This window comes from Littorina saxatilis, linkage group LG9 (assembly GCF_037325665.1).
Source record: "Littorina saxatilis isolate snail1 linkage group LG9, US_GU_Lsax_2.0, whole genome shotgun sequence".
NCBI classification, from domain to species: Eukaryota; Metazoa; Mollusca; class Gastropoda; order Littorinimorpha; family Littorinidae; genus Littorina; species Littorina saxatilis.
This window is the reverse complement of record NC_090253.1, coordinates 29,354,932-29,379,378: the sequence shown is the minus strand read 5'-3', so window position 1 is coordinate 29,379,378 and position 24,447 is coordinate 29,354,932. Positions and strand designations below refer to the sequence as shown.

General features: G+C 41.1%; 1 protein-coding gene across 1 annotated transcript in view; it reads left to right on the top strand.

Moving 5' to 3' along the window:
- Positions 1-6,552: 6,552 nt before the first annotated feature.
- The window catches only part of LOC138975813 (P2X purinoceptor 4a-like), a 39,207-nt gene continuing 21,312 nt past the window's right edge, over positions 6,553-24,447 (top strand). The window contains exons 1-2 of the mRNA XM_070348575.1: positions 6,553-6,824; positions 10,615-10,756. Of these exons, the coding sequence (XP_070204676.1) occupies positions 6,685-6,824; positions 10,615-10,756 (282 nt within the window). The 5' untranslated portion in view covers positions 6,553-6,684. The remainder of the gene's footprint in view (positions 6,825-10,614; positions 10,757-24,447) is intronic.

Here is a 24,447-nt window from a genome sequence, read left to right as displayed (position 1 = left end):
TGCTGCGTCTGGACACACCAACTACTTGAAATGTGCTTGGCAGTATCTTCAGCACATGTCTGAGCTACAAAGAATACAACCTGCTGTATATCAGCAGCTCACGAAAGGCCACCACAACATCCGGCGCAGCGATCGATACTGGGCAGGACTGTCCTCAGACCTCGTTATTGAACAGCTTCTGATGCGCAGCTTAAAGACAAATTGAGGTTTGACGAGGGGAACAAGCATGGGTGAAAGTGAAAGACTGGTGTGAATACTTGGCATGCAGCGTGTGACAGGTGTGCCTTTCATTACAAGTGACCAACATAAGGATTCAAGCAAGTCAAGACAGAAAAGGGAACACGCGGACACTAAGAAAATTCTGGAGTTTTTCCAGAGGAGGAATTCATTCAGCGGAGACGGAAAACTCTCTCCAGCGGAAAAGTCGCAAACGAATCTGTAAATGTGGACACAGTAAAACTACTGGGACAAATCGTCATTCAAGACATGGTTAGTAGGGTCTTCGCTTGCCGACCGTTCACACTCAAGAAGAGTGATCAGGCTGTCACCCAAGCCTTTGAGTCTGTGGTGTCCTCTCAAGGCGAGGCCATCAATGTTGACCCAACAATGTTCCAGCGACTAGTCAGGATCTTAGAGGCCACTCCAGAGCTGCTGCCATCAGCCTTTGAACATGAGCTCTCTAACATTCCAACATCTTTGTTTGAGCCCTCAGATCTGCCACGAGAAGCCAGAAAGCACATTCTGGCTGCCCACATTTGGTTTCTCGCCAAACATGAAGAGGAAAACGTCCACGACGTACACTACGTCATCAACGGCGGTTTTCTTTTGCACCGTTTGGCATGGGGAAGGTGGGTGACATACAACCAGCTGATCGCAAGCTACGTGGACTACGTTGGACGAAGATACCACAAAGCCAGCGTTGTTTTGACGTCGAAACGGTCTTGTCTGCATAGCCCTGTGACGACGAGGAGGACGACGTCGATCAGCTGTGGTGACGTTTTCTACTGTATTGCAACAAAAAAAGGAATGGCTTAAACCCCTAACAATAACAGTGTAAAGACGAATCAACAAGTGACAGTATTTTGTTATCTTATGTATCGTCGTCATATGAAATAAACAAACTGTCGGGTGTCATACCCTCAGTTTAGTAATTGATCGCCTCTTTCACATTTAGGGGGGTATGAAGCGACTTTGCCTAAAATGATGTTTTCAAAACACTCATTTTCTTGAAGCTGCTCACTCTGCTTTGGGGAAACATATGTAAGTAAGAAAAAAGGCCTTGTATTATTTTATATTTGCACACGGTGGCATAGCATGGGCGAATCGGATAATTTTCGTATAAAATGTGACTAGTCTTTTTGGGTTTGCACGGAAACAATCTGACTTTACAAGAGTTGCAGCTAACTATTTCCTACTTTGCCTTTTCTACTATCAAAATCGCCTTTAACGTGAAGCTTTATGAGACACCACGGCCTCAGTAACAGCCCACAGTTCGTTTTCTGTAGTGCTTGACCATTTTGGAAAAATCATGTACGCACATAATACTAAACAAGCAAAAAAATACGATTATCCCCCACAATATTTTTCTATATTTTGCATATGTGATTCTTGTATGTATATAGCACTCAAAAAACTTTAAATAGCTTGTAAAGGAATTATGTTGATGTTGAGGCAATATTTGTCAAAATATGACCGGAGTAGCAGCTGTGGCTACACACGAGGCTGTCTCCGTCAGTCTGGTTGCACTCAAAGGCTGTCTCAGTCAATCTGGTTGCACTCTTAGGAATGAATTACATGGCTTCCGGCTTTCATGTATGTGGGTCACGCTGCACCATAGAATGGTTGCACGACGCAAGAGGCGCAGGTGGGGTAGCCTATAGTAAGACAGCTTTCTGGCGCCAAAATCTGGGGTTATCATTTTCACGTGTACATTTCAATTATCAGGTGTCCTGGGTATTTCGGAGCGATAATGTCAACTGACAGTGTTAATTACTTATTTTTCAGTGTTGTCCTCGGCGTACTAGCGCCAAAACCATAATTTAACGAACACCTGGTCATTAGACATGTTGAAAACCTGAAAATTCGGCATGATCACTTAATAATTAAACATGATCACTTGATAATTATACTTATCGCGAGAAACTTACTTATTTTTAGTTCTGGCTCACATCAAAAACGGATAACCGTTGTGCCAAAACTGAAATGTCAAACAATATCCGAGGAACAAAATTAGTAATTTTCACTTATAATCGAAATTTTCTCCTGAACATTTTAATGTTGCGGTTTTGGCGCACGTGTTCTGTATAATTCACTGCTACCAGCCAAATTGTAAACTGACAGTGTTAATTACTAATATTTAGTTGTGTCTTCGGGTTACTAGCGCCCAAACCATATTTTCAATTAACACCTGATAATTAGACTTGAACACCAAAAATTTAAGTTTGTTTGTTTGTTCGTTCATGGGTTGAAACTCCCACGGCTTTTACGTGTATGACCACCCCCCGCGGGTTAGGGGGAAGAATTTACCCGATGCTCCCCAGCATGTCGTAAGAGGCGACTAACGGATTCTGTTTCTCATTTTACCCTTGTTAAGTGTTTCTTGTATAGAATATAGTCAATTTTTGTAAAGATTTTTAGTCAAGCAGTATGTAAGAAATGTTAAGTCCTTTGTACTGGAAACTTGCATTCTCCCAGTAAGGTAATAATTATATTGTACTACGTTGCAAGCCCCTGGAGCAAATTTTTGATTAGTGCTTTTGTGAACAAGAAAGAATTGACAAGTGGCTCTATCCCATCTCCCCCCTTTCCCCGTCGCGATATAACCAAATAAAGAAAGCCGAAAGTTTTACGTGTATGACCGTTTTTACCCCGCCATTGAGGAAGCCATACGCCGCTTTCGGAGGAAGCATGCTGGGTATTTTCGTGTTTCTATAACCCACCGAACTCTGACATGGATTACAGGATCTTTTTCGTGCGCACTTGGTCTTGTGCTTGCGTGTACACACGGGGGTGTTCGGACACCGAGGAGAGTCTGCACACAAAGTTGACTCTGAGAAATAAATCTCTCGCCGAACGTGGGGACGAACTCACGCTGACAGCGGCCAACTGGATACAAATCCAGCGCGCTACCGACTGAGCTACATCCCCGCCCGTAAATTTAAGTATGATCCCTTCTTCTTCGTTTGACTCCCACGTTCACTCATGTTTTTAGCACGAGTGGATTTTTACGTGTATGACCGTTTTTACCCCGCCATTCAGGCAGCATACGCCGATTTCGGGGGAGGCATGCTGGGTATTTTTGTGTTTCTATAACCCACCGAACTCTGACATGGATTGCAGGATCTTTTCTGTGCGCACTTGGTCTTGTGCTTGCGTGTACACACGAAGGGGGTTACGTCACTAGCAGGTCTGCACATAAGTTGACCTGGGATATTGGAAAAATCTCCACTCTTAACCCACCAGGCGGCAGCGACCGGGATTCGAACTCACGACCTCCCGATTAGGAGGCCGACGACTTACCACCACGCCACTGCGCCCGTCTGCCCCTTAATCAGTTCAGTGATAGTTAAACATGATAAATTGATAATTATGATTTGCACGTGAACATTTACAATTTTCAGTTTTGGTTCACTTCCAGACGAATTACTTGAGCCAAAACTTAAAGTTTAAACCTTATCTTGGAAAGAAAATCTGCAATTTTCGCTCAAAATTGTAATTTTCACGTTGGAATTTAAATTATGTTGTTTTGGCGCTAGTAAGCCGTCATACTATAGTGCAAAAATTAATGTGTGACTCAAACAATATACCCCGGGCCTCGCTCAGTTTACACCATTTAAAAAAGAAAACAGAGCTTGGGGGTGGTGGGGGGGAGGGGCAGGAAACACATATAAAATACAGAATGGAACGTTGCATAAAACGCAATACAATCCATTTCCATATTACGCCTAGTTCCGACAAACCTGACTGGATATTTCTGGGGAAAACCCGGAGTAACTCTATTGATGCTATCCCCTCCCCCTTCCCCGCGCCCGGCCCCGCTCCTGGCCCCGCCACCGCCACCGCCACCGCCTTCCCCTTTCGCTAGTCTACGAATCGGGATTTACCGATTTATGAGAAAACGTATAAAAGTGGTGGGAAAAGACAGGCGCGTGTTGTAGAACTTAAGCCAATTAAGAATGCTTCATAGCTTTTACCTTTACTGAAGTTAAAGGGGAATGAGCAGTAAGTTGGGGTGGGATAAATAAAAAGTAGAAAAAGATAAAGATGAAAGATTAAAAATTACTCAGGAAATACTTTTGAAGGCGTCGTGGTATTTTTCTCTTATTAAAATTTTAGAACGCCAATTGCGTGTGTTTGCGCGAAAGGTAAATCTTCTTTTTTTACATTTAGTCAAGTTTTGACTAAATGTTTTAACATAGAGGGGGAATCGAGACGAGGGTCGTGGTGTAGGGGGTGTGTGTGTGTGTCTGTCTGTGCGTGAGTGTGTGTGTGTGTGTGTGTAGAGCGATTCAGACCAAACTACTGGACCGATCTTTATGAAATTTGACATGAGAGTTTCTGGGAATGATATCCCCGGAAGTTTTATAATTTTTTTCGATAAATTCCTTTGATGACGTCATATCCGGCTTTTTGTAAAAGTTGAGGCGGCACTGTCACACCCTCATTTTTCAATCAAATTGATTGAAATTTTGACCAAGCAATCTTCGACGAAGGCCGGACTTCGGTATTGCATTTCAGCTTGGTGGCTTAAAAATTGATTTATGACTTTGGTCATTAAAAATCTGAAAATTGTAAAAAAAATAATGTTTGTATAAAATGATCCGAATTTACGTTCATCTTATTCTTCATCATTTTCTGATTCCAAAAACATATAAATATGTTATATTTGGATTAAAAACAAGCTCTGAAAATTAAAAATATAAAAATTATGATCAAAATTAAATTTTCGAAATCAATTTAAAAACACTTTCATCTTATTCCTTGTCGGTTCCTGATTCCAAAAACATATAGATATGATATGTTTGGATTAAAAACACGCTCAGAAAGTTAAAACGAAGAGAGGTACAGTAAAGCGTGCTATGAAGCACAGCGCAACTGCTACCGCGCCAAACAGGCTCGTCACTTTCACTGCCTTTTGCACTAGCGGCGGACTACGTTCAGTTTCATTCTGTGAGTTCCACAGCTTGACTAAATGTAGTAATTTCGCCTTACGCGACTTGTTTTCTTCTTTTTTTAAGATATTCACTATCTAAAACTGACGATGTATATGTTACCGAGTACCAGAAGCACATGAACCACCTTTGGAGGCAAAGTCTATCAAACTGTAGGTTTTAGATTACACGGTGGAGACGCGTTACGCCCCATATACGTACCCAGACGGTTGTTACGCCCGATTTTGTACACAGAAGATCGACGTAGCGTGTGGGTTTGCTGGCTGAAATTACATTATCTCAAGCAATTCGTCCAAGTTAACATCAAATTATATACGCCTGAACTACTCAATGTCTCTGCCACTTGGTAGTATAATTTTAACCGAGAAAGTAGTATAAAGAAAAAGTGGAGTCACATTTTCAGTCCTGCGATATGACGGAGGCTTGGAAAGGTTTGAAAACCCTGACAGGGCAGCAGAAAGCATATAGTGTGAACAGTATGTCAAAAGAGGAACAGATAGTGTTTTCTGGTCAGTAAAACGACTTTTATTACCGCTTTGAGAGGGATGATTTGAAAGAAGATCTTAGTGATGTAATGTCAGTTTTAAGGGAAAAGGGAAGTGTGGATTGTATTGTGAGGGTGAATGAGAAGACGGTGTATTCCTATTTTTCAAAACTGCATGTAACAAAAGACATGGAGCTTGATAACGTTTCTGGAAAGATCCTGAAATCTTGTGCATCCCAGCTGTGCAGAGTTTTTAGCATATTGTTTACCATGTCCCTGAAACATATTATAAAGTATACCGTACCAAGTCTGTGGAAAAAAATCTACAATCTGCCCTGTCCCAAAGAACAAAAATCACCGTTCTCTAAAATGTAATGATCACAGACCTGTTACATCTTTCATGTTTCTCACTCTTCTTTTCTCTCTTTCATTCGCTCTACCCTTTTTCTTTCTTCGGTTTATAAGTAAGAAATGTGTGTTTAAGTTAATAGCTGTGATTCTGTAGGGCTTATATGTGTTTTTTTGTTTTTCCCACAGTTTTCACCTCTCTCTCTCTACCGTCACCAAATTAAAAAGAACTAGACCAACAACGATGTCTGTGTGTCGGTGAGACTGAGTGTGAACGTTACCAGCATACACCAAACAATGGGGATTTCATTCAAAAGACGCACCATGACAAGCGGATCAGGGGCAGTCACACCAGAAGTTGTATTAATCACGCGGGTTGGATTTCCGAGGAATTTGACGTATTAACCGGGATCCGTCAGGGTTGTAATTTTTCTCCCATGGCCTTCGTCCTTGGCCTGGTGGCACATTTAACGGGTGACTAATCGTTTAGCTGCATATATAACCAACGAGCCTATTTTTCTCCCACAGCTTGGTTTGCGAGGTTGGGGAGAGCATTTAACTTCCTCGTCTAAACGTCGTTTCCTACGCAAGTAAAGCTAGTCCTGTCGTTTGCTAGCCTCATCTCTGTTAATACGCAAAAACGAAACCATCGAAAATACACACAAAACAACCAAATCTGAAATGGAAGAGAAGTCTAAAATCGGTTGCATCCCGAATTGTGTTATCACTTACGAAGAACCGCGAGTCAATCGAATCCGCAGCATCTGTCTCTCCATGATCTACTGGCTGTTAATGTTTGCGGTCGCTATGGTTATCGCAGGGTGAGTAACTTCAGTGATATGTGGAAAACGACATGCAATGCTCTCTCTATCTCAGTAGTCTGTCTCTCTGTCTTTTCGTGATCTCTCGTTTCGCCTTTAACAGGTATATACATTTTGTGCTGCCATTTGCATTGCATGTTTTCGAAAATATGTAATGCAGTTTTCAATTGTAAAATTAAGTGTGACGTTTTGCTAGACTAATTTCATCATTCAGTATAAGCAGTTTTTTTCATAGGCTCGCGAACCTATGTACATGACTGTATGTAGGGTCATTCTCAGATTACTGTCCCAGAGTGGGGTGACCTACTTCATGAAAGGTTTACAACCATCATTTTCCATCAAATCAACTACATGCTGCGTCGCAAGGAATACATTTATATACTCTCCCAAAAAAAAGAAACTTGACACAGGTAAACCTTGATTTTTTTCAAATATGTTAGAGGACAGCACGAACATTCAGTTTGAAGTTTGTCCGTTACATTGTTGCTAACCACTAAACCATAAAAAAGCATCATTGAACCGAGACTTTACTGGGTTGTTGCCCTTTTATTAGATTGCAAAAATCTTGTCTGCACGAAAATCACGTGCATGGCGCCGTGATGTTTTTGCCTGTCTGAGCGACTACCCAGTAAAGTCTTGGTTCAATGATGTTCTTTTTGTGGTTTAGTGGTTAGCAACAATGTAACTGCCACACTTCAAACTAAATGTTGGTGCTTTCCTCTAACATATTCTTTTTTAAATCAATGTTTACTTATGTCAAGTTTCTTTTTTGGGAGAGTTTATGTTTTTAACCCTAATGTCACTACTTTTTGATTGCAAATTTGTTTGACATTTTAGTTTGCTAAAAATCGGCTGATTGAAAACCACCATTTTGTGACATTCCTCTCTTGACGAAAAACAGACGTTTATCTCCAGTAAACTAAGAGTGAAGAGTGCAAACAAAGTGTACAGGTGCAAAGAGATTATGTGCCTGTTTATGACCACAATATCCGTTTGAAAAAAATCGTTGTTTACGCAGTAATTTGACCCAAAATGCTGTTCGGTCGAGGCATCGTGTCACAAATTATCCGGCACAGATAACCCCTCATGGGCACACAATAACAATGTGTTGGATCTTCCTTACAGGGACACTTTAGTTGTACACATTATTGCCACACAAACACAGCTTTTGTTACTAAATATGTAGTTTTGTTTGCCGGTAATTGCAACATGAATCTCAGAGGAGGTCGTGGTGTCAGACATTTTTGCTTCGACCAAAATTAATGAAATAATGAACACATTTTTTTTAAGGCGTAAGGGTCACCCAGATTGTCGGACCAAAACTGTTTTTTTTTTTTATTCAGTCACTTGTAATCAATGAATTGGCTTGATATTTGGTAGTTTTCTTCAAAAATCATTATATTTTCAGAAAACATCAAGTTTGAATGCCTAAATTAAGTAGAACAACTGAAAAAATTATTTAGTTCGTAAAAAAATGGGCAAAATAAACCTGCAAAAATGCTAATTTTAGCATTTTTCAATGCACTCTTGGGGAAAAAGTATGTGTCCAATTGAAAAATAAATTGGCATTCATATTTAAAGCATCATTACCTACAGTATGTTCTAAAAGCTTTCTGTTTTGTTGGAAATTTTGCTTTTAGTAGCATTAGCAAAGAATACTATAATTCTATATATTATTATGATATATCACACAATCAAACAAATTCTATTTTTCTGATTATCAGCTTCATTTTAGAACAAACTATAGCCAGTCCAGTGAACATTTGATGTGCAAAGTTTCAATGGAATAGGTGAATATTTAAAAAAGTTGATCATGCAGACAGTGTAGCTGCTCTGTGATTTCGCGCAAACTTTCACCACATAAAACATGATGATTTTCTCAAAAAGTTGACTCTTTTCACAGTAGGCTCGATAATTCGCTGCGAAATTCACTTTCAATGCACGAAAGCCGCCATCTTGCCGTCAACTGTAGGGAGCAGTCGTTGTACGGTTGTTGTAAACCAGAGAGACAGGTTAGGCTTATTATTTTCCAGCAGCTCAGCGCAAATAGGATTGTTGTTATTTTAGATATTTCGGCCAGTGATTTTTAATTCCCACCAACCTAATTTGAGCACTTATTGCAAGAAAACTATGTATGCTAGAGACAAAATGTAAACTGCACATGAAAATAGAGATATTTTTCTAGCTTTTGGCAACATCAAACATCATAATTTAGTATATCTGAAAAACGATTTTTTTCCAAATTCTGGGTGACCCTTACGCCTTAAACTATTCTACTTGAACACGATTTTATCCTGTCATGAGCCTAGAACCAGAAATGCTCACAACAGTAGAACTGGTTGGTTATTGAGCGCGAGACTTGCAGTTTAACTTCCGTGTCTGTCAAGTTGTCAATGCCTCGACCGAACGGTTACGTATTTTGCCGCTCCATATAAGGGAAACCAACAAGTTTCTTTGAGCTTTTGTCCACTTATAGTTTGATCACACCCTATTTATATTGCACATGAAGTTTTGAACGATTTTCTTTGAACTTTATTTGTCAATGACTATGTGAGAATGTCACGCTTTTGGACCATGACTAGAGCTGAGAATGACCCTGTATCGAGTTTGTGTGTTTGTTGTAAGACGCAGTTTTCGCGAATCTTCCGGTGCAGTCAAAAAACAAGAAAGGTAGGTTGTTGGAACGTTTGTTATTGACAAAACAATACATTCACGGATATTTCGACCCAACGGTCTTTTAAGTGGACAGACAAACAAATATTCACACAAAACTTATCTTGATAGTTCTATCGGTTTCACACCCACTCGTCAGGAAGCCGAGCGAATGAATGATTGTATGGTGAAAAGAATCACTCATATATGATGAAATTATATGATATAAAACTCATTGTATGATGAAATGATTTCATCATACAATCATTCATTCGCTCGGCTTCCTGACGAGTGGGCGTGAAACGGACAGAACTATCAAGCTAAGTTTTGTGTTAATATTTGTTTGTCTGTCCACTTAAAAGACCGTTGAGTCGAAATATCTGTGAATGTATTGTTTTGTCAATAACAAACGTTCCAACAACCTACCTTTCTTGTTTTTTATTCTAAATTTTGGATCGTTGACAGTATCTTTGTTTTTGGATTTCCGGTGCAGTCTTTATCTGCGATTCTAAAGATTTGTTGTTGTAGTTAAAGAGCAGTTTCCTCATAGGCACGCGAATCTTCTAGTGCATTCATCATGACTGTGCAACTCTTTAGGGTTTCTTTATTCGCGCGCGTGTGTGTGTGTGTGTGTGTGTGTGTGTGTGTGTGTATGTGTGTGTGTGTGTGTGTGTGTGTGTGTGTGAGTGTGTGTGTGTGTGTGTGGTGTGTGTGTGTGTGTGTGTGCGTGCGTGCGTGCGTGCGTGTGTGTGTGTGTGTGTGTGTGTGTGTGCGTGTGTGTGTGTGGTGTGTGTGTGTGTGTGCGTGCGTGCGTGCGTGCGTGTGTGTGTGTGTGTGTGTGTGTGTGTGTGAAAAACGTTTTCTTGAATTGAACTTTTGCCAAGAGGAATAGATTAAACTTTTGTTATGCTGAATAAAGCCGTTTTTCCTCAAGGCTGAAGTCTACCCCTTTAAAAATTGATCAATTTGTCTGTGAGTTCAATGCCTTCAATGGCCATCAATAACAAACAACAAGCAAATTTGACAGAGTCACACGTGCACATGAAGACTTTTCTGGAATATTTGTTACTTGTGCCTTGTATTTGCCTGTTCAGATCTGAGAAGGAGTGTCCCTTTTACATTCACTGTCACGTTTCAGGTATTTCATGGGGTATAAAAAAGGGTACCAGGACATTGTTCCAGTAGAGAGTGCAGTGACCACCAAGCTGTACGGAGTGGACGACACCAACACTTCAGATCAAACCATCTGGGACAACGCAGACTACATGATACCACCGAAGGTAGGAGCAAAGGAGCTTTAACCCATTTAAGCCAACTGTCCCTCTTTAGGGACGCTGAATGAAATTCACTTCTGACATTTAATTGAGGTGAAAGTTTAGATTTCTTTGCTTAAATAGACTAGATAGGCTCTGAACACAATGCACAACCAATTAGTTTCAGTGCTTTAATTTTTTAATTTATATGGAGGCGGTATTTTGCTAATTTTGGGGTGTCGGTGCCTACAATTAACGGTCAGCTTCAAAGGCAAGTCCATAACTTTTTTGTTTTAAAACTTTGCATATATGAAGAGAAAATGTTAATTATACCATAATGCAAAAACGGTTTTCTTATTTTTGTCAAAAATTATTTACTCTTGATTTTGTATGCGCTGAACCAAGTGTCCCTTTTTATGGACAGTGGGATCAAGAGTTTTTTGTTTTTTTTCTTCTTTCTTACATGAACGTCTGAGTTTTTCTACAGACTAAAAACAACCTCTATAAAGTGGTCAGTATACTTTAGGATGAACTCTCCAGACATGTGAAATAACTTTGAAGTAGTCCACATAAATGTGAATATCAAATTCCACACAAACGTGAATTTTAAATTCCACACAAATGTGAATTGGTGTTGCCGCTCACATTAAGAAAATCCCCTTTGTGTATTGGGTCTGTGTAATCGAGGGGTTACCGTCAACCTGCAATTATTCTTTGCAGTTGTAGGCTGTTTATGTGTAGCTATAGAGGGAAGCAGAAACAGATACTCGATAAGAACAGAATCGGATGCCTCAACAAGGAATATCAACATCAGCAGGGCCATCATCTGACCACAAACCCAGGAAACGGTACAGCCAATGCAGCTCCTGCAGCCAAAAAGAAAATCAGAGATGCCTCTGAAAGAGACTGAAGTCTAAAGAGCTGTCTAAAAGCCTAGTGGGACGCTTTCAAGGCTGGGTTGTGTTTATTGGATACTGGACAAAAACTCCCTCACGCTCTTGAATTTAGAAAAAAGACGGCACCTCAGTTCAGTTCAATCTGCTTTCTGAGTTGATGTCAGAATCTAGCAGTCATGGAACTTGCTCAGGCAATACGGAGAGCTCAGAGCCATGCGCCTTCGGATTGCCTTTACCACCAGGCGTTCCAGGGTTAAGGACACCCAGGATGACAAGCATCTTCCGCTGGTCGCCCCGGAGTAACTACCCTGGCTATCAAAAAGCAGGGGCTTTCAGATATTGACCAATATACTGAGGAACGAACAAAAGTCAAATGAGAAGAATCTAGTGTGGGGAGATATTGTACAGCAGATGCAAAGAATGCAGCGTCGGACTTGCACAATAAGTTTATAGACTTGTTCAACAACCAGTAGACACATACTGGTGTTGCCCGCGTTTTGAAAAGGCTGGGAGGTGGTGTATCCCAATCTTAAGGACTGTTTGCGTTGAAATACATCTTCACATTTTGGCTTGTAAAAACGTTTACTGAGATCAGTACAACTGTTCAAAATAAAGAGACATTGAAAGTATTTCAAAATAAAGTATGCGTCTGGTTTAAATCTTCATATCGTTGTGTGCACACACACACACACAAAATAACAATAACAACTGTTATTGTTTCTTTCTTTTTTAAATATCATAAGAAATTTAATTTAGGAACTGTTTAATTCATTTGAGTGAATTGTTTGTCATTATTCAGAGTTTGTTCATGACAGTAGTTAGCTTGGAGAGTACGGTGGAGGTTGTGTGTGTATGTGTGTGTCAATGTAGGGGGGGGGGGCAGCAAGCTTATGTTTATGTCTTCATGTCACGAATTACATTACATTTCATTTACTATTGCAATCACAGTTAACTTTGTAACAATTGAATAAGAACTCTAAGAAAGCATGCTTGTGTCTTTGTTCTGTGATGAAGTGAAAAAACCCTACCCACTTGATCCCACTGTTCCTAAAAAAAGGACGCTAACATTTTATGCTCAAAATCAAAATGTACTCTTCTTATTTCAAAAATACTGCCAGGTATGTTCATAAGACACAAACTCCAATAGTTTAAAACATCATTTGTGAAAAAATAAAAGTTGGGCATAAATGGATGAAGGGATTTTCGTGGCCGAGAAACGGCCTCATATCGCGCCATAAGCTGCACAGTTTGGATTGGGTTTTGTCAGATGTCTATCATTCATACTATAAGTTCTCATCCCTGTTCATTGGCTCTATCGACGCCCGTTTTTGGCTCACGAAGTGTAGCCTATGCGATCGTAACTTTGTCTGTCTGTGCGTGCGTATGTGCGTGCGTGCGTGCGTGCGTGCGTGTGTATGTCTGTGGTAGAAACTTTAACATTTCGTCATTTGAAGACGTCACATTATGGCGTAAGAGGGTTAGACGTCACGCGAAGGAATGTCTCGGTCATTGTTATTTTGAGCGGGCCGAGACTATTTGGCAGTCGTGTCTGTACTCAACTCAACTCAACTCAACTCAAATTTTATTGGCTTCAATTTTCATAGAAGAATTTGTCTTGCGCTTGGGAGAAAGTAGGCTACATGCAGACAGACAGATCTAGATCTAGTGTCTCTCTTTCTTGCACAGTGTCACCAATGCTTACTGTGTGTGTGTATGTGTGACGGAGTGATTGAGTTTGTGTTACTGTTAGTCGATTTCTTACGTGAGCCTTGAAGGCTTCACCTCTTGTTAACCGCTTGCTTCCCTTTATATAATGAACCGTCCATAGATCGTCGTTCTCCCGAACTATAACTCCGTATGTCATCGAGAATAGAGGATTTTGGGAAATACTTTCTTTCGGCGATTGGTCAATGCATTTCGTAACATAATGTCGGGCTTGAAATTATCGCTACTTGATATTGCTTTCCAAACGTATACGAAGTGACCGGGAGCGTTGGGTCAGTAACTGAACTAGCCCCGAACAATGAGATCAATCAATCAATCAATATGAGGCTTATATCGCGCGTATTCCGTGGGTACAGTTCTAAGCGCAAGGATTTATTTTTTATTTTTATTTTTATTTTATGCAATTTATATCGCGCACATATTCAAGGCGCAGGGATTTATTTATGCCGTGTGAGATGGAATTTTTTTTACACAATACATCACGCATTCACATCGGCCAGCAGATCGCAGCCATTTCGGCGCATATCCTACTTTTCACGGCCTATTATTCCAAGTCACACGGGTATTTTGGTGGACATTTTTATCTATGCCTATACAATTTTGCCAGGAAAGACCCTTGGAGAACAGTACACAAATACGAACGGAGAGACTCGGAAACTCGAGTCACTGAGTCACTGAGTCGTCGCCAAGCTCGAGAACTCAAGTGTAATAATTATTTGAAGTTAAAATCTCCCTCGTCTACAGTGCGACAAAATAGCTCAGTTGGTAGAGTGCCCGATTGATGGTGCGCTAGTCCTTACTTTTATGGTCCCGGGTTCGATTCGCTTCGACGGCAATTTTATTTTTAGTTTTTTCTGAACTCGTAATTCTTGTATTTTATTTCTTTGCTTCATTCCAAACGTTTTGGATGATGTAATGAATCGAAATAATCAAAAAGTTGCATAATTATTGAGTACTTCCAGCGGTAGTGGACTTGGTGGCCGAGTGGTAACGCACATGCGCTCGGAAGCGAGAGGTTGCGAGTTCGACCCTGGGTCAGGGCGTTAGCAATTTTCTCCCCCCTTTCCTAACCTAGGTGGTGGGTTCAAGTGCTAGTCTTTCGGATGAGACGAAAAACCGAGGTCCCTTCGTGTACACTACATTGGGGTGTGCACGTTAAAGATCCCACGATTGACAAAAGGGTCTTTCCTGGCAAAATTGTATAGGCATAGATAAAAATGTCCACCAAAATACCCGTGTGACTTGGAATAATAGGCCGTGAAAAGTAGGATATGCGCCGAAATGGCTGCGATCTGCTGGCCGATGTGAATGCGTGATGTATTGTGTAAAAAAATTCCATCTCACACGGCATAAATAAATCCCTGCGCCTTGAATATGTGCGCGATATAAATTGCATTAAAAAAATCTACAACTAAAAAAAAAAATCCCTGCACTTAGAACTGTACCCACGGAATACGCGCGATATAAGCCTCACATTGATATTGATTGATTGTTGGGGTACAATTTCCCCAGACTGAATTTCCCATTATATTTTTTTTAGCAACCTCGGCTTTGGTGAAAAAGTAATGCCCTATAGGTAACAAGGTAACACCGTGACTACATTTAATGATGAGACTGACAAGAAAACGTACAAATCACAGATGGGCAATTCCAGCGTCACTGAGGTGGCATTCGCACAAAAATCAGACATTATTTGCCATAAAAGCAATATTCATGATGCTTTTATTTACTCAAATTTGTGCAGAGATTTCCCCAAGCATGACAACCTTCCTACCCAAGGTGAAAAATGTAAAGGTAAAAATACCGAAGGGTACTTAATTTGATTTTGAAAAAACGTCACTGACGTGGCAAAAATGCCCACCTGCATTTCACTCTCCAAGCGAAATTCTAAAATTCTATGAGTTTAGGCAACTAAATCATGTGATTTTTGGTAGATCATAGTCAAGACATATCATACTTACTGAACTATGAAAAAAATTGCAAATATCAAAATGTATCCTTCCCACAAGCGGTTAATATGTAGCGTCACTGACGTGGCACGTGTGAATTCAATGTTCAATAGTAATATTTTTGTGTGTTAAAATATAGGTAGTTTCACACGGACGATTTTTAACTGATTATTGATCTTCTCAGCCATTGTTGAACCACTATTCGGCTCTTTGTCTCTCCGTCCGTCTGTACGTTGGTCCGCCCGTTGGTCTACCGACACCATGATTGCCCATCTAAATACTAATGATTTGAATTGGACATTTTGTACATATATTGATACACATTAATGAAACATACACCTCCAGTCAAACATATTTAAAGTATTCCGTGTCAAGGTCACTTCTCAAGGTCACCGGTCAAGGTCACTCGGGTTTTTTTGTTGAGCAGTCATTATTTTGACGTTCTTGGCTGTCTTTCTTCCCGGCAATTTAACAACCATTATATATACACTCACGTAAAACAAATGAGTAAGTACATTTGACAAGATCCTAAATGTGCAACACACTATTCCACTTTATTTATTGTTGGTGTTAGTCGAGAATATCACGTCAGGGCCGGACCCAGGGGGGGGTTCCAGGGGTTCCGGAACCCCACCCCTGAAAAAAGCATGTACCTTGCTTTGAGTGTTTGTTTTTTTTTTACTAGTTTTAGCACCAAAACAATGCTGCTCTTAACCCTCAAAACAAGGCCCAGAATGCACCAGATTGCACAGATTTTAACCGTTTTTCAAAAATGTTCCGGGGGAGCATGCCCCCGGACCCCCTTAGTTCGCGCGCCTGCACGCTTGTGGCTTCGCCACTTCGCTGATTTGCCCCCCCAAAAAAGGAGGAACCCTCCCCTTACAACTCATTTGGTCCGGCCCTGCACGTTAATTGTAAATCTGTACATAACTAAACTCCAACATTGTTGCTTGAGAATTAGCGCTACGAGGTATATACGATCCAAACAAAATGATCAAATGTGATTTTCGCGGAGACTGGCGTATCTGGCTCAAAAACAGTAGCCATTAGAAATACTCTCCTCCTACATCGATGCAAAGTCACAAGTGCCTGAGCGAAGTAGACGCCTTAACATAGCTTATTTGGGGTTGGTTTTAAGCTCAGATTTGTCACCTTTTTTGAAGTGTTGGAAACAATAAAATGTCTTGACACAAAGTCTTGTTTTCATAGAGGGAATAACCAGAAATCACAAGGAGTAAAATCAGGCCTGTAGAGTGTGTGAGGCAAAGATGGGATTATTTAGACTTTAAGGAATGGAGTTACGGCCCTTATTGTGTGGAGACTGGCATTGTCCTGGAAGAGAAGGGAAGTCTGGGTTTCGCAGTTTAGTCGTTGACTGCTGAACTCGTGAGTAAGTTTGGGTAATAAGTTTTCTGCGCAGTATGTGACAGTGACAGTTCTGTTAGCAGACAGAATATCGACAGCAACAGGACCTTGGTGATCGCAAAATACAGCGAATAGCACCGTTCTACTTTGAAAACCTTGCATACAAATTTGGTGCGTCACGTCATTGTGGTCAAATCGCGCTTGTGTTTTCTGGCAATAATATAGAAGGAAACCAAAGTCTCATTATCAGGGACTACATTCATCACAAGTTTGGGTGTACTTCGTTCAAAACGGTTGAGCGGATCGCGTGCAAAAGGAACCTGTTGCTTCTTCTGTTTTCCTGTCAGCTTATAAGGCATCCAATTTGCGGCCAACTTTTCAAACTGAAGGTCATTGTGTAGAATTCTGCGGACTGTTCTATATGAAAGTTTAAGTCAGACACGTTTAATCTTAGTTTTGTAAGTTTTGATACAGCAGCTACATTCGTCTTGTTTGAAGAGTTCCCGGAAGTCTTTTTGGCTATTCAGAGTTGTTCCTTTTTTCCCCAGTTTTGATTTCCGTTTTATTTTGTAAGATTGTAGAATATGAAGCAGTTTGATTTATGTAACTTTCTTCACCTTTGTAGAAATTTCCTTTGCGTCATTACCTAGCTACACTCTTGCACAGAAGTGGAGTTGTTCATGGTGCTTGACCCCGTTTTGAAGCATAGTTCAAAAGTGACCTAGTTTGATTCCTCGTCATTTATGACATAGCAACCTTATGAAGTCATCTCTGAAAGGTTAACCAGTTAAATGTTTTACCTTTCCAATGATATAATATTACTTCAGATGATCAATTACCTGAAACATTTATAAAAGCGTTTTGATAATTTTTGGGGGATCATATCTCCTACAAATCACTCGGTTTAATTGCACTAAATATTAAAAATAAAGGCCAAATGATCTCCTTTTTGTGCTCAGCTTTCTCCAGTAACAACTGTGTTTACCTGAGTTAAAAAATAAAAGAATATCACAAAGAAATTTGTTAAAATCTACCAGTTACAAGTACACATGGAACCAAAGTGCCACTGACGTTACAAAACAGTGCCACGTCAGTGACGCACTTTGTGCACAACAAAATGGGGACAAACAAACATAAATCACATGGTTGGACTCCTCAATTAAAAAACTAATAAAACTTAAAAATAGAAATAAATCAACCGATCGGTTCATCGCCGCAAAAAGTTTTTATACCCAAAACGTCACTGACGTGGCACCATTTTGGGGTGGAAAATGTTTCGAATATATCTCAAAAAGTATTATCATTAGATATTTGAAAAACAGATCAAACGATAGTTTAAGGCTTCTCTAGCAACTTTGACTAATTTTCAAAACCAAAACAATGAAAACTAGCACACGCGATGACATTCTTAAAAGTTGTCATAAATTGACTTCACACGGCGCGTTCCCAAATGGCATCAAAAACAAAATGGCGGCATGCAAGGGGAGTGAATAAGAGGCAAACGATGAATAGTATGAGTAACTATAAACATCTCTCATGGCATATGTACGGTGAAAAAGCCGTCAATTCCATTTTGAATTTCAGGCTTAGGTGAGCATTGTTTTTGGAATTGCCCAAATACAAACGGGGAACCGACTAGTCGACAAATGCTCGTTCGATAACCCCGGCAGGCACGTGGAAGATATGGTGGTTGCAGTTCAAGTATTTGTTTTCACAGGTTTAGGTCAAGAGCGTTCGTGGCGGGTTGGTACACAACGTTGCTGGTAGATCTGGCAAGTTTTTTGCATAAAATGTTTTCTAATTTTTTCAACTTTTTCTTGTTTTCTTAACTCTATATACTTGTATATTTTTTCTTTTTGATTTATCCCAAAGATTTTGAGTCGTGTATTGAAAATCGAATATAGTGCATGAGTGCCATTGAACAGCTTTCCCACAATCCCGTATTCTATTTTTAGAAACGAAGATTCCCAAGGAAAGGTCAAAGGGCAAATGTATCATCGCGTGTCGACTGCTGGTTATAGTGGTAAGCTGCTTCTATTGTGATAGGCTTCTGGTTTTGTAAATACACTCCAAGCAGGAACACCCCTGCTTGTGTCGTCCTAGCAAGCGGCCGAACATTCCGTCAAGCTAAGATTCGTCTACTAATTGTTTTTCTGTGCACTTAAAGGACCGTTGGGTCGATATAATTATTTGTGACTGTTACGTATTGTTTTGTCAATAACAAATGTTCCAACAACATACCTTTCTTGGTTTTTTTATTCTGAATTTTGGAACGTGGGCAGTATCTTTGTTTTTGGATTAATTAGCCGTTCGAACGACTACAAAGGGAGGACTAGGCGTACCATTTGTTAGGAAGTATATGTCGGAAAACTGATTTGGATAAGAAAATTGCACAACAAATGGAAATATATTATAATTTCTGTTTGTCCCAAAGTTAAATATATATGTCAATTAGGCTCCAGCTGTCGTGTTCTCGTCGTGTTGGACGGTCACATGAATATAAACAAACTGGTATAAATGAAGTAAACACAGGCACCATGGAGGGTTAGCGTGCTTTTATTCTGCCATGATTCTCCCCGAATCCCTAGCAACATCTTACTCACAGCGTGGTCAAGCGGCCTAACATTCTTGATCTGTGACTTGTGGTTATGTTTAATTAGTGCGGAAGAAGCACAGGAATATCTTCTTTTGTTGAAGTTTTCATTTATGAAAGTCATAGTCATAGTTACATTGAAGAGCTAGTTTGCTTTGTTTTCTAAAAAAAAAAAGGCTTTAAGTAAGGGGGATGTAATGTTATGACGTCATTGAAAACCGTGTTCTATTGTCGAAATGCAAGAACCGTGAGGCCGCTTGACCACGCGACCGCTTCTCGTGGTCACAGGCCGTTCGCTGGGCAATCCCTCAGACGGAGAATCTGTCTCCCTTTGTTCTGAGGACGGATCAGGAAAACCACCGTCCTCCCCGTGATGTCCTGGGCGTCCCGCATCAGGAGGAAGTGTTGTTGTCTGGTCTGGTGGCTGCTTCAGGTGTTGGATGACAGTTTCACTGGTGGTCGAACGTAGTAGTGCCATTTCTATGTACCTTGAGAAATAGTCCACAACCACAAAGTAGTCGTTTCCACGCCAGTCCATCAAGTCGACACCCACTTTCTGCCATGATTAATCTGGCACTGGTGTGGGTTGCAATGGTTCTAGTGGTGGTTTGCGCTCCTTCACGCAAGTTGCACATTCGTCTACCATGACTTTTATGTCTGACGACCTTGCCAGCACTCTGCACTTTACAATGCCCTGGTGACCTCCGTGGATTTTGCTGAGAATGTCCTACCTCATCTCTTCTGGAATGAAAAGACGGTCCCTGAATAACAACAGTCCTTGTTGTACCGTCAGGTCGTCTCTCACTGTGTGTAAAGGCTTAAGGTCTGGTTCAACTTTGTTTACATCAGGCTATCCTTTGTTGCAGTAGTCTTTCACTTTTCACCAGCAAATTATATCGTTCTGCCGTTTGGCCCTGATTTCATCCATGCGCTGCTTTGACGCTGGAAATCCTTCTACCACAGATTTGACGTATGCTGCTACAACACTGTCAAGCTGTAAGTCTGACGTCTGGGGAGATCCGACTGGAGCACGGGATAAGGCGTCAGCAGTTGTCAGATCCTTACCGGCTGTGTAGATCACGTCATACCGGTACCGCATCAGCCTCATACGGAACCGTTGAATCCGTGGCGAAAGCTCGTCTAGCTGTTTTGACTTGAGGAGCGCAAGAAACGGCCTGTGGTCTGTCTCTATGGTGAATGAGGGAAGACCAATAAAGAAGTCAGCAAACTTCTCGCAGGCCCACGTAGACGCTAATGCCTCCTTTTCCACCTGGGCGTAGCGCTGCTCGGTGGACGTCATGGACTTCGAAGCAAAGAATACGGGTTGCCATTCACCGTCTCTTTCCTGGAGAAGGACCGCTCCCAGCCCGTATGACGAAGCATCAGCTGACACTTTGGTAGGCAAGGATGTGCTGTAGTGAGCCAGCACTGGTGGTGAGGTCAGCTGCTCTTTCAGTCGTTGAAACGCTCTCTCCTGTGCGTCTCCCCATGTCCACTGAATTTTCTTTTTCGGTAGATCACGTAGAGGTCTGGTCTCTTCTGCCATATTAGGGGAGAACTTTTGGACGAAGTTCACCAGTCCCAAAGCACGTTGTAGTTCAGGGTCGAGGCATGTTCCTGATAGCCTCCACCTTGTCCAGATCCATCTGGACACCATCCTTGGAGATCACATGTCCAAGGAACTTGATGCTTGTTTGGCTGAAAGCACACTTGTCATTCAGTGTGACACCAGCTTTTCAAGTACTTGCTTCAGACGTTGGTCGTGCTCTACTTGATTGCGTCCGTACACCAACACATCATCTATGTCGAATATGACCCCTGGAATGTCTGACATCAGCTACGACATGATTCGATGAAAAACCTGGCTCCCTGCCGAGATTCCGATGGGCAGACGTTGGAAACAAAAACGTCCGATTGGTGTAATGAAGGTCGTCAACTCTTTTCTCCAGTGGAACTTGATAGAAACCGCTGTTGCAGTCCAGTTTAGTGAATACTGTTGCCTCCTCTAACTGTGCGAGGAGTTGATCTGTAGACAGAAGAGGATAGTTCTCTCTCTTGATACTCTCGTTGAGTCTGGTAATGTCTAAACAGATCCTCTCTGCATCATTATTTGCTTTAGGCACCACAACGATGGGAGCACAGCAGTCAGTTGGAGTGTTGACTGGTCGAATCACTTCCTGGTCTTGCAGTCGCCTAAGCTCCTCCTCTACCTTCTTTTGAAAAGGAAGTGGAACACGTCTCAGTGCTGTCACTGCATACGGAACTACATTGTCCTTTAGTCGAATTGTATACGTTTCTTTCATTTTCCCAAGTCCAGAGAACAGCTTTGGGTACTGCCTCTTGCTGCTTGTCTCGAGTGTTTCTGTTACGTAGCTGACTCTCTCTACGAGTTTCAGGGCAGTTATGGCAGGCATACCCAGAAGTGGTTCCTCTAACCCTTTCACTATGAACACATCTTGGATTGCAGTCGTTTGCTTATAGGTGATCTTGCCTTTGAACCTGCCTACAACAATCATTTCAGCTCTCCAGGACCAAAGAGTTTCTATCCTGCTTTTTCTAGCGGGCGTTTTGAACTCGGAACTAGGTTGTCCGGGATGACAGTCACGTCGGCTCCAGTGTCAATCTTGAACACTTGGTCAGTACCCTCGATCTTGACTGTGATCTGCCACTTATCTGACGTCACTTCACCCACCACTGAACCCAACTAAGCTTCGGCTCCGTCTTCCTCTTCCACTGTTTGGATGTTGGAAGAACGGCAAGCCGTCGCATAATGACCCACTTTGGAGCATTTGTGGCACTTGGTGTTCTTGGCTGGGCATGCTTCTCTGTTGCGAGGTGGGGTTCTCCCACAGCGAGAGCAATGAGACTGTCTGGGGCTGGTCGGGTTTGGGGTGTATTGGAAGGACTTGGACTTTCCACACAAATATCTGCCAGTTTCTTGATGACAACGCTAATGTCTTTTTTGTTCTCACCTTCAGTGAACCGCATGCTGTCATACACCTCCATTGCATCTTCGCCAATGCAGGCAAGCAACACTGCACACCGGTATTCTAGTTCTTCTTTGTCCTGTCGAGAAGCAATCTCATAATTGTCCCATTGTCTTCTGAACTTCTTCCAGTTTTGGAATAAATTGCCTTCCATAACCAGTTTAGAAGGTACCGGAACATTGACTGTGTAGTGTCTCCTCTCTGCCTGTAATGGTTGTTGGTTCTGCTGCTCTGCCATACTGGAATTCGTACCACTGAACCACACCTTTATTGAGAGTGCACTAAATTGCAGAATATACCGGCGCAGTTTCAGCGGCACAGACGACGCACTGCATATTATTAATTTTATGCTGCGATAGGGATTATGACGAGTACTTGGCCTTTTTTCCTCTCAGGCAACCTGTAGCGGGCTGGGATAATATGCAGTGTGTCGTATGTCCTGCTGAAGTTACATAGGTGAGCGCCAGGCCTTATTACTGTGACGCGCGCTGCCTCCAGTTTGCTGCTGTCGGAGTACGCGATTTCAGATCGAACAAAATGCTCTGGGGCACGCGCGAACAAAACTTTCGACTTGCAAACTCGTATATAAAGTTTTTTTCCACAAACTGCTTCGCTACCAGCCACTTCTGACACCTTGTCGTGTTCTCGTCGTGTTGGACGGTCACATGCATATTAACAAACTGGTATTTAAATGAAGATAACACGGGCAGCATGTAGGGTTAGCGTGTTTTTATTCCACAATGATTCTCCCCGAATCCCTAGCAACATCTTACGTCAGGGTTCTTGCATTTCGACAATAGAACACGGTTTTCAATTACGTCATAACATTACAGTAGCCTCCCAGATGACAAAGGTTACAATAGTTTTTGGAAGTATGTTTTTTCGGCTTATAAAGAATTTGGCAGTAAAATTAGTTATTTAAGTTCTCAAGAACGACTGGCAGAGCCAATTTGTTTTATAATGAGAATGTCAAAGTTGGAAAGGCAACATTTTCATAATGTTTTTCTTTGAAAAAGGCGTTTATTATATAAAGCACATGGTGTCAACTGATTGTCCCTTTTTTTCCTACAGAGTCTTGAAAGCAAAATAAATTTGAACACAGATTGTATTTCAATACTGGTTGTGTACACGCACTGAAATCCTTTATACACAAAACAGATTTGATGATATTAAATGATATTGCAATGGATTGTTGGAAAGTACATACGTACAATGTCAATTGCTAAAGGTTCTTAAGTGTATTATTGTGAGTTGTTTTTAATATGCTGACTGTTAGCTAATGAAAACAGACATGTCGAGAAAATTGATTATCAGTATGAGCCAGAGGCGAATACTGATATCATTTTTGAGACATATCTGTTATCATTTGCAAACGGTCAGCATATTAGAAATAACGGTTTTATTACCGACTTTTTCGACCAAAAGAAATGTCGAAGTGACCCCGCGAATTAGACGGAACAGCCGCAGTGGGAACTGGGTCGCTCTCATCTCATTATGCCTGTCAGTCAAAGCATTCTCGTGACCTGGGTCAGCCAATCAGAGCCACTCACCTGACGTAATGAATATTCAAAGGTCGGATGCCTTCAAACAACAATCTCACAAGATAAACAATGTTGAACATGCGTTTCGGTTGCTTTGATATCTCTGGTCCAACTGAGAGCAAAAGATTTCCAGACGACACCAGAGAAAAAGGAAATGATATTTTGGAAGTAAGTGGGTTGGCATTGCAAACGCAGAGGGAGGGCGGTGCCTTACCGTTCTGTAAAGCGCCCACCGACAAAACTGGCTTTTCGTTTTTTTTAAAGAGTGTAGTTTTATTCTTTAGAATAAGTCACGCTGATATTGTTAGTTCCAATGTTTACTTTGTCTTGTTAATTTTTAGCATGATAAACAAACAGGGTCTCTACCTGAACGTTACAACATTTAGAGGGTCACCTAGAATCTATCCTGATTGGTCAAAAAGCCATATGGTGCACTGAAATGGTAATACGATTTGTTAATGTCCAGTGATTTTAAGCCAAAGTGTTGTCATACCTGGGCGGTAAAATAATGCACATAATACAGATGTTAACTAGAATTTAACATTTTTTAAAGTTCCAATCATTTTAAAGATAAAGTTGAGATTGTTTCAGATAGAATTGGTACTTGGGATAATAGCCACAAACATTGTTTTGTTTTAAATGGGTTTTGAAAATAATATATC